Below are 10,226 nucleotides of genomic sequence, written 5' to 3' on the forward strand. Positions count from 1 at the left end.
GTCCTCATCTTACACATATAAAAGAGACAAACACACGGTCATTATGCCCAGTTTTATTGAAGGAGATTGAAGAAAAAGCAGCCACATTTTGGTCCCAACTAATGGAAACAATATTGACTGTGAGAAAGATGGTTAAGAATTTTCAGGAGGAAACCAATCAACTTTTTGTGCCTTTGTGTTTTTCACGCAGTGATCGGGTACGAGCAGATGGACGCTCTCTCCAGGTCACAGTCAGCCGCCGTCCACCAGCTCTCATCTGCCAAAAATGCAAGGGATTTGTCAAGACTCATTGGCTCGTCCAACATAACTTGCACATTCCTTAGATATTTGTAAGAGCATTTAGTAAAAATGCTACTGAACCCAGCAGATGTGGTTAGTGGTATTTAAGGTATGTGTGCTATTGAGGTCATCTAAAAATGTTGTGTAATTGTGTTGATGAAACAAAGACAAAACATGTTGAGGGAGATTGTTAGGTTGACCTTAGTGCCACAGGGCAAAGATACCTTTATACAAGTTTATAGTTTTACAGTTGTATTTGAGTATCTTATTAACTTTCCCTTATCTGAGCTTCCTTATTCCATAACCCTTTAATGAAAGTGCAGCTAAAGCTGTGACTTAACAACACATGCCTCTCAAAAATACATGTATTTAGCACAATAGTGTTAAGACAAAAAAGTGATATGGAAGTAAACGTAGGCTGATGTGTATTTTATCAGAGAAGTCCTAAAGTCGGTAGCATCTGTTGAGCAATTTGTGTCAAGTTTGGTAGCATGACTTAATATCAGCCACCATAAGGTAGCTTAATGAAACAAACAAGGGTGCATTTAAATGCTCGAGAGTTAAATGTTTAATGTTTTTTTTTTTTCTAACAACTTGTGTGTATCTTTTTTCTATGATACAGTGTGTTAATTTGTGTCTGTGGTGTGTGAGTGCAGCTTTTACCTATCTTGAACATCTCCACACAGACTGGTTTATCAGTTTGAATGTTGGGGTGACCTGGCATCCAGTCGCTGTATCTCCACTCTGATCCATCTACCCACAATCCCTGCTGGTTCTGAGGTGTGCCACACACATACAGTATATGACACATCAAAGTTTGACAAAACAGTAATTTTGTTATTAAACTTGAAGTGAACTTTATAACATAGAGTATACAGAAATATGAAAATATTCAGATAATTAACACAAGTAAAAGTAGCAGTACACTAAATATGTAACTGTTAAAAATGAAAGTCATGTCCTGAGATTGTTGAGTAAAAGTACAGAAGTCTTGCCAGCAAAATGTGCTTAAAGTATAAAGGTAGTGAATGCACAAGAAGCGTTTTACTGTTGTAGTGAGTTTTTTTTGCTTCCTGGCCTCATGTAGTGACAGTACAGATGGAACATTTTAAAATAAAAGTTCAAAGGTCAATGTTTTACCAAGGTAAGAATAACATTATCTGTCCTGTTGATAACATATCTGATGGCACTCTCCTTGGCCTCCATTCGGTGCAACAGAACACGACCAGACCGTTGGCGTCACAGTCAGTAAGCACACGATTACACGAATGAAGTAGGTGGTATGAATTAGTTTTCCATAACGTCTTTCTAAGATTCTAATGTTACTCGTTTTTCTTAAAAGAGAATCTAGTGGGAGTGAAGTTTTCAAGATGTTTTTAGGACAGACAGACAGCAGTTAGTGATATTGATGGGATGGTTTCATGGCTACCACATGAGTGCATATTTTCAACCCCAAAAAACCAGTGTGTTTGAAAATACCAATAGTTGACTTAATGAGAGGAACTTGCCTTGACCATGGCACCCAGCCAGGTCAACACAGGGCTGCTCTCGCCACCCTTGGTCACCAGGGAGACCAGGCGGGAATGCAAATCACCATTTGTTACAGATGCAAGCTCAGCATTTGGGGCGAGCGCTCTGCATAAGGCCTGGAGGACAAAGGACACCAAAAAGTGTGAGATTGAATATGTAGTGGCAAGAAGTTTTAGTGAGGGGAGGTTTTGGAAACAGAACAGCACCAGTGATGCGGACTCACCACTGCAAGTTTAACTGAGTCTAACCTGTGCACGTTGGAAGGCCAGCGGTGCGGGGTTGAACTCATAACAGTTTCCACCGACGACCTCTCCCTTACACGCCACGGTGTGTGTTTTGATCCTGGATGCAGAGGGTTCAGTTCCCTGTCTAAAGCCCTTGTGGATTGTAAGAACGCGCTCAGTTCCCTGCCTAAAACCATCTGGGATCTTACGGACAGGTTCAGTTCCCTGTCTGAAACCAGCTGAGATGGACATTAAGGGTTCCGTTCCCTGTCTAAAACCAGCTGAGATCTTACGGACAGGTTCAGTTCCCTGTCTGAAACCAGCTGAGATGGACATTAAGGGTTCCGTTCCCTGCCTAAAACCATCTGGGACCTTACGGACAGGTTCAGTTCCCTGTCTGAAACCAGCTGAGATGGACATTAAGGGTTCGGTTCCCTGTCTAAAACCTTCTGGGACCTTATGGACAGGTTCAGTTCCCTGTCTGAAACCAGCTGAGATGGACATTAAGGGTTCGGTTCCCTGCCTAAAACCTTCTGGGACCTTACGGACAGGTTCAGTTCCCTGTCTGAAACCAGCTGAGATGGACATTAAGGGTTCGGTTCCCTGCCTAAAACCTTCTGGGACCTTACGGACAGGTTCAGTTCCCTGTCTGAAACCAGCTGAGATGGACATTAAGGGTTCGGTTCCCTGCCTAAAACCTTCTGGGACCTTACGGACAGGTTCAGTTCCCTGTCTGAAACCAGCTGAGATGGACATTAAGGGTTCGGTTCCCTGTCTAAAACCTTCTGGGACCTTACGGACAGGTTCAGTTCCCTGTCTGAAACCAGCTGAGATGGACATTAAGGGTTCGGTTCCCTGCCTAAAACCTTCTGGGACCTTACGGACAGGTTCAGTTCCCTGTCTGAAACCAGCTGAGATGGACATTAAGGGTTCGGTTCCCTGTCTAAAACCTTCTGGGACCTTACGGACAGGTTCAGTTCCCTGTCTGAAACCAGCTGAGATGGACATTAAGGGTTCGGTTCCCTGCCTAAAACCTTCTGGGACCTTACGGACAGGTTCAGTTCCCTGTCTAAAACCATCTGGGATAGATTTCATGGGTTCAGTTCCCTGTCTAAAGCCATCTGGGATAGATTTCATGGGTTCAGTTCCCTGCCTAAAACCATCTGAGAGATGAGGAGCAGAAGGTTCCTCCAACCGGACCCAACCACCACCATTCTTCTGGACTGGGACGTCAACAGGGACTGGAAGACAGAGGGCCTTTAGATTATCCAGCTTGTTTAACTAAGTAATTGATCCAGTAGATTTTGACATATAGAATGTGATGGACACCTCCATCTGTAAGCACAGACATCTCTGCTGTATCTTGGTCATCTCTTGTTATGGTTTGACAGTTTCACTTTATGGTTCCCTCACCCTTGTCTGTCAGCCAGTGTCTTCTCTGCATTTCTCCATATCCATTTCCCAGAGAAGGCATGAAAGCTAAAAGAGGAAATATACAAGAGAAAACCAAAACATTTGTCATTGCACCAGTTATTTAGTTTGAAGTCAATTAATTTGGAAGTTGAATTAGCATATTTGCCAAGTGCCCTTAATAAGATGGCCAAATGAGACCAAAAAAGTAAAAGTAAACCAAATGGGTTAAAGCAATGAGTTCTTGATTGGATTTGATTGTATACTGACCCACTCTCCTTTCCATCTCACTGATGTGTTCCTGCACCAAGCCGGTGTTTAGGTCCACGAGGATTCTCCTGGAGGGCTCGGTACCTTGTCGGAAGCCTCCAGGAAGTGGTTCACGGGTGTCAGAGCGCTCAGTGCCCTGTCGAAATCCATCAGAGAGCCGGTGGGCGGAAGACGTCTTCTGCAAACGTCTAGGGACCGCAAGCGGGATGGCCTGGAGGCCTGCGAAGGGTGTCGTTTGGGTTTGTATAAGGGCCCAAAGAGTAAATTGTCAAAGAAACGAGGGCCACCGAGTCGGTTGCACATCCTGTTATTGAGTGTCAGAGATGCTCACATGCAGGCAGAAAGGTAAACCTGGTGATTGAAGTCTTTGAATACACACTTGCAGATGAAACAAATCTCCTTGCCAGTTGACAGACATGTAACTGTTAGAGGTATACACGTCACAGAGAAATGAATCATTAATGGTAAAAGTGTCATTTCAGTGCAAGTCAGACGCTGTTTGCCACAGTCAAGACTACCAAAGCAACAAATCATTCAAAAATGAACAAAGGAATCAATATGTTTAGCTAAATTTCTAAGGTATTCATGTTTTGTAATTGGAAATCGAAATGTTGCATTTGAAACAACAATCATTTTATAAGCAGTTATTAATGTAGCTGCAAAACATTTCTACTAGATTTTATTGATTCCAATTTTGGAATGTGATGTTGAAACCCAAAAAATGATCATGAAAAACAAAGTGTATATGATTGCACGGAAGAAAGACATCATCTGAAAATGAAAGCATTCAATAAGTCATGCAGCAAAAGAAATGCTTGCACAGAAAAGATTTGTTAAGAATTGTTGCTGATGTCTGAAAAGAACAAAAGTCAAACAGAAGTCTTACCTGACAGCGTCAGGAGCAGCAGCACTAGCTTGAACATCCTGGAAACATCAGATTAAACAACACATTTCCTCAGACGTCTTTTTAGCCTTTAAGACGGTGTGTCAGGTCGTGCGCCGCTTACCTGAGATAGCAGTGATGGCCGAACACCGAGCAGCTCGTTCATATATCACTGTGTTGGTCATAAAGCCCAACCCTGCCAGTAACACGTTGAGATTATTAATGGATGTGATGAGTTATTTGATGCACTTTGCCCTCACGTCTTGCTCGATAAGGGTTTGAGCACAAAGCTGACAGCAGGCCGTCAACAGTCGACCTCTGACATCCAGTCATGGGACAAAATGGCCGCTTTTCTTTGACATCCTTTTGTGCTTTACACATCCTGTTGTTTCTAAATACGTTGAAGGTGAATGACACTCGGTTTAATCGAGGGTAGTTCAATCAATATTTGGGAACGAGGCAAGAGAGTTCACAGATGTGAACAGACTGCGGGGGGGTCACTGAAGGCTCTGGAGGGGGTGGGAGTATTTTACGGGTCATTTAGATATAGATGGTATATCTAAAGGTTGCGTTAGTAACATTGACCTAAAGACGGGCTGTGTGGCTGCCTTTTAAGAAAATAATGAAATGAAATGATACGTGTCTTGAATGTTTGTTTGTATAAACCATGTCAGCTAGGTTGTCATGGGACAGGCAGCCATCCACTAGCTAATCAACCTGTTTATGTCCTTGTGGAGGTCACTGTGCCAAGGTCACTTGCGGCATCTGGTTTTTGTGTTCTTCGGTGCCTTTGGCAGGAGAGAAGAGTGTGGAGCCCCAAACTGCGCAGGGCTGTGACCCTAACTGAGCAACATGATAGAGTTTGTCTGTTGTGCTTTAGTGAACTTCCCCGTTGGGCTAAATGCCCCAAGTCAAAACAAGCATCAGCACTCACCCCTGTTTGGCAAACTATCTGAAGCACGTGTGCAGACACGCAGTGACTTTTGTTCGCGGCATCAAGCTAGCGATAATGAATCGGCACACGGCAGGAAGTGTAGCGCTGTGTCTTTCAAAATAAAAGTAAAAGGGAAACACCCTTGATCATGAAAGAAGACGCGTGTACCCAAGCGACGGTTTGGATCTGAATTATCTCTAGATGTATTATGAAATAGATGTTTAACTTCAACCTGTGGACAATGTAATTCCTTCAAAGTTGCAACATGTTGCTTGCTACGGCTTTAATTTTTGAATCATGACAGGATGTTGCGTAAGTGTGTCTCTGACACTGTTTTCTTTGGTAGGAAATACATCAGGGATCTCATATTTGTGATTGAGCAGGAAAACCGGGTTAGCGTGGTCGCAGCTGATTGTTCGCAATCTTCAGCTGGTCGTTCGAAGGCGAACAGCTGATTGATTAGGAAACGGGCTGTTGTTATAAGTAGCGCGTTACGCAATGAACGTGACAGTGACAGAGTGACTCTCGCAGATAAAACAAGCTAGCTTAGCTAGCTAGCTCGGCCGGTAGCTAAGTGAAACATCTTTGCGTGTCTGTCCGCAGAGAAGCAAAGAGCTCGACCAAAGTGGACCGCTAGCTTCTCATCTCCTCCACCGACGTGTAGCTTGTGTCTGAAATGGCTTTTGTAGCCGCGTTAAGAAGACTGGGTCGTGTAAAGTTAACGTTACGAGAGTACTCGAGGAGGACCACGGTAGCAACTTCAGCCACCTGGCTGGCGGCTCAGAGGAGTTTTACCAGCGGCACACAGCCTCTGAGGTGGGTCATTTACTGAGGGAGCACCGCTGTAACACTGTAAAGTGTGAGCTAAAACATCCGAGGTGACCGTCAGTGTTTCATGTCGGAGCCAAACTCCAGTGAGAAAACAGGTAGTTCTATATGACCTTTGTTATGAGGTCCAGCTCAGCATTGGTGAACACCTGCTTGTCAGGTCCATTCACCTTTCCTTGGCTCGGTTTCCTCCAGATGAGACAAGTGTGTGAACACTAATTGCCTCAGCGACTGGTTTGCTTGTTTGAAATGAGTAGTGTGGGCAGCGCCATTAAAGTGTGACATTTGTGAATGGAGTTTGGTTGTGAAGTTCTTCAAAGGTAAGAAGTGTGAAACAAACTGTGAACTTTGAGATGGACCTATGAAATGGTGTGATTTTAGCGTGTTTCCCACCAAATGTCTAAGTTTTCCTCTTAAAGTGTGAGTGATTGTCGAAGATTTCCCCTGTCCGCAAGGTTAAAAGGACCCATGTTCCCGCTGAGGTGCAAGGCTTGGACCAAGGCTGTGCTGTCCAAGGCTCAACAACCTCATGAATTCCTTGAGTGCTGCCCAGGGTGAAGGTTTGGTGTGGCGGTTTGTCCTTAAAGTGGTCATTACTGTGTGAGTGAGCTCACATCAGGCCCTAATTGTCGTTGTGAAGGTGGGACTTTGTAAGTGTTTGCCTGTGTTGGTGTGGAGTGTAGTTTGATGATTGACATTTGTGTAAAGCGGATTCCGCTGGGTTCCCAGGTCAGTGAGTTTACTATGTCTGGCCGTGTGCTGTGCATTGATGTTAGTGAAGAAGCCCAATGAAACAGTAAGACACGGCCGACACCTGAGGTTCAGCAGTTTAAAGTGAGTGCAGGTGACTGCAGCAGTGTTTTCTAGTGAAGGTTGGTCAGAGTGCTGAAGCATCTTCATGGGACAAATCAATCACATTGCGCTGTTAAATGTTTCCAATCCCGATGAAAGCCTAAAGTGGTCCCGAGCTGCTGTGTTAATGAGACTGTCTCCTGAACATTCAGTGCAGCCAAATGGTAACTTTTGCTTTAAGTGTAATCAGATGAAGAATGTTTATCCTCGGTGGTTAGGCTGAAAACGTTAATTGTGTCAATCCAGTCAGCTTTTGTTAGTTTCCTATCTATTGTGATTCCCTACATTGATGAGTCATCTTTTTTATACAGCATCAATCCATAGCAGTGTTATCTCCAGACCAAAGTGTTTAAGAGAGCCAACGATTGAAGAATGGTGTTTGTTTTTGGTTTGCGCCTTAAAATTCCCCGTTTTTGTTTTATTAGACCGATAGGTTGGGGGGGGGGTCATACTTATCCAAAGCTGGTTTAATCCAAACGGAGACAGCAATGTTTGTGTGAAGTGTACATGTTGGTTAACTGAGCTGAGTGTCGTGCTGGCCTGTGGCCACTAGAGGGCAGTCAAGTGTGGCTGAAACAGCCAGAGGTGTGTGGAGGCGGCAGGTCAAACAAGGCACTGGTCTAAATATAGAAACCTTTTCTTGGTTTTGTGACTGCAGTCATTAGGAAACGTCTCAATGTATGTAATTTAAGCAGACAGCCCAACTTAGCTACGATCTTTCAATGTCAAAAATCAAATAAAATAAAATGAACCTCTTTGTTTTGTCAGGTCGGACAATAAGGTGACGGTCCACTTCATCAACAGAGACGGGGAGAAGGTCACAGTGAAGGGGGCGCCTGGAGACTCGCTGCTGGATATTGTCATTAATGAAGACCTCGACTTTGATGGCTTTGGTACATAAACACACACACACAGGTCTTTGACGTCATAGGCTGAGATTTGGAGGTGTCTTTCTGACACTGCTGTCTGTAGTTGAGCTGACTCTCCCATCACAGGAAGTTCAAACTGTGTGTGTGTGTGGTTTCAGGAGCGTGTGAGGGAACCCTGGCGTGCTCCACGTGTCACCTGATCTTTGAAGAGGAGGTGTACAAGAAGCTGGGGCCAGTCACAGACGAGGAGATGGACATGCTAGACTTGGCCTATGGCTTGACTGAAACGTAAGCAGAAGACACACATGCGCCAACCCTGCCTTTGTAAAACACAATCTTCCCATCTGTGGCACAGGAACATTCTACCAGCCTTTGGCAACAGACAGTGAATGCTTGTCAATGGTGTATGCATTGAATGTTTAGTTTTGAAATTGCTGATTAAAATGGGAGCTGTCAATGTTACATTGAAGGTGGTCCCACACCCTGGGGGATGCTGATGCCAGTCCTTTTGAGATAATGAGATTTGTCAGATGTGATCAGTCAACCAAGTGAGGGCCAAAGGTGTGAACACACCAGGGCCCCGTCCCTCACACTAGCAAACAGCAGAGTAAATGTTGGGCACACCAATGATCACCTGACACTCGTGGCATTTAAATGACATCAGAAGTTGTTGTGTTTGTTTGTTTTCTGTAATGCTCAGTATGTTTCTTTTTATGTGTGCCTCCAAAAGAAGATCTCTACAGCAGCTGTCAGAGTGCAACTAAAGTGACCGCCTTTGCTGAAAACACGGCAGTTACCAGAGAGGTGAAAGTTAACGCTCTGTCCTTTCCTCTCAGGTCTCGGCTGGGCTGTCAGATCTGTCTGACCAAGTCTCTGGAGGGCATGGTGGCCAGAGTGCCAGAGAGCGTAGCGGATATCAGACAGAGCAAAGACGGCTCGTCCTAACTGGGAGCCTGTGGACGCAGACAGTGCGGTCGCGCCCGGTCAGAACTGCGGGTATGACGTGTACACAGGGACGCTGGTAGGTGGAAATGTGTCTGCTCGGCTGCCACAGTATTGTTTCTGCGTGTGTTAAAGCAAGTAACTAAAACGTCCAAGTCCCAGACGACTATAGCCAGCTGTCAATAAGCAGGGCGCCAGAATCCAGGACCTCGACTCTCCAAAACAGTTTTTTATAGAAAGTAAAACTGCACTAGGAAAGGATTAATGTTTTTTTAAAGTGTAACTGCCCTTGCTTCCCTAGCGAGGAGCTCTAACAAACCTGTGATGTCACTATCACAACTAGCTGTTAATCTGCTGTGATAGAAGGTTTGTCTGCGTCTTGAGCTATTAAAGACAGACCCTTGTAACTATGACTGGATTCACACCGCTGCGTGCTGAGTGTATTTTTGTTGTAGCTCAGGGGCTTGATCTCCTGTGTGAGTTCAGTCATAGCCACAGCCTGTGAAGTGAAATGTGAAACCAACCAATGCAACTAACAGTCGTTGATGCCTTAGAGATTGTGCTGATGCTGACCCCCCCTGAACATTTTATTGTATTTTATTCTATACATATGTATACCCCAACTATTGTTGGTTTGATTGAATCCTTCATGTAATGATCTAATTTCATCATGTGATTGTACATAACTAGAAGACACAGATCTGTGTCTAGTGACAAATAATGTAATAAAAAAATCACCTTTCTAATGGCGTGTTGAACTGTCAGTTTGTGCACGTTGTACCATGTTAGATCTGAAAGTCCTTTCTTTCCAAAAAGTTTTGCTTGTCTGATTTTCAGTCATTTTATTTGCAAATGCAGATTTGAGTGGTTAACACAGCGTGTGAATACATGGATGTAGAAAAGCAACAGTCCTGTGATCTAATTTAAACAACAAGTGTTAAGCTGCCTAAAATGTGAAGCTTGAAAACATGATTTACCCAGATCAATACAGGCTTGTGTCAAAATCACACTGTTGGCAACAAGGAAAGTGGAACACATGTCAAGTGCTGAGAAGCATTTGAAATGTGCAGAGTAAAATGGAGCAACTATGTAAAGAGTCACTGCAGCCAGCCAAATGTAATGATCTCCTCCTTCCAGAGCCTGTCCAGTTTGCATGAAAGTGTAGAATGACCTTAATCTCCAAAAGTAAACTTGTAAAGTGGGAA

At 44.1% G+C, this 10,226-nt stretch overlaps 2 protein-coding genes and 1 long non-coding RNA gene across 4 annotated transcripts; 2 read left to right on the top strand and 1 right to left on the bottom strand.

Annotated features, from left to right (window-relative positions):
- Positions 1–51: 51 nt before the first annotated feature.
- LOC139223402 (lectin-like) lies at positions 52–2,285 on the bottom strand. Its single transcript, XM_070855318.1, has 4 exons — positions 2,058–2,285; positions 1,788–1,925; positions 943–1,054; positions 52–256 (listed from the first exon to the last, which is right to left on the bottom strand). The coding sequence occupies exons 1-4, from the start codon at positions 2,283–2,285 to the stop codon at positions 183–185; spliced, it is 552 nt and encodes a 183-aa protein (XP_070711419.1). The 3' UTR covers positions 52–182.
- A 129-nt stretch (positions 2,286–2,414) lies between these two features.
- Positions 2,415–3,218, top strand: LOC139223797 (uncharacterized). 2 transcript variants are annotated; one of them, XR_011586026.1, is made up of 7 exons: positions 2,415–2,458; positions 2,501–2,542; positions 2,585–2,626; positions 2,669–2,710; positions 2,753–2,878; positions 2,921–3,046; positions 3,089–3,218. It is a non-coding gene; the product is annotated as an uncharacterized lncRNA (long non-coding RNA). The 2 variants fall into 2 exon arrangements; XR_011586027.1 differs by lacking the exons at positions 2,501–2,542; positions 2,585–2,626; positions 2,669–2,710 and having other exon boundaries at positions 2,416–2,458.
- A 2,714-nt stretch (positions 3,219–5,932) lies between these two features.
- On the top strand, positions 5,933–9,767 carry LOC139223756 (adrenodoxin-like). The gene is made up of 4 exons (XM_070855746.1): positions 5,933–6,346; positions 7,979–8,103; positions 8,238–8,367; positions 8,916–9,767. Exons 1-4 carry the CDS (start codon positions 6,207–6,209, stop codon positions 9,022–9,024), a joined length of 504 nt encoding a protein of 167 aa, XP_070711847.1. The 5' UTR covers positions 5,933–6,206; the 3' UTR covers positions 9,025–9,767.
- The last annotated feature ends 459 nt before the right edge of the window (positions 9,768–10,226 follow it).

Source organism: Pempheris klunzingeri, chromosome 24 (genome assembly GCF_042242105.1).
Source record: "Pempheris klunzingeri isolate RE-2024b chromosome 24, fPemKlu1.hap1, whole genome shotgun sequence".
In the NCBI taxonomy this organism is placed as follows: domain Eukaryota; kingdom Metazoa; phylum Chordata; class Actinopteri; order Acropomatiformes; family Pempheridae; genus Pempheris; species Pempheris klunzingeri.

Bases quoted from the DNA above. Each gene is read 5' to 3' on its own strand.
- LOC139223756 (XM_070855746.1), top strand. From the start codon at position 6,207: ATGGCTTTTGTAGCCGCGTTAAGAAGACTGGGTCGTGTAAAGTTAACG. The intron at 6,347-7,978 runs GTGGGTCATTTA...TTGTTTTGTCAG, and splicing joins AGCGGCACACAGCCTCTGAG to GTCGGACAATAAGGTGACGG. The intron at 8,104-8,237 runs GTACATAAACAC...GTGTGGTTTCAG, and splicing joins CCTCGACTTTGATGGCTTTG to GAGCGTGTGAGGGAACCCTG.
- LOC139223402 (XM_070855318.1), bottom strand. From the start codon at position 2,285: ATGTCCATCTCAGCTGGTTTCAGACAGGGAACTGAACCTGTCCGTAAG. The intron at 1,055-1,787 runs GCAAGTTCCTCT...GGCACACCTCAG, and splicing joins GGCTGGGTGCCATGGTCAAG to AACCAGCAGGGATTGTGGGT. The intron at 257-942 runs GTAAAAGCTGCA...CATTTTTGGCAG, and splicing joins TGTGGAGATGTTCAAGATAG to ATGAGAGCTGGTGGACGGCG.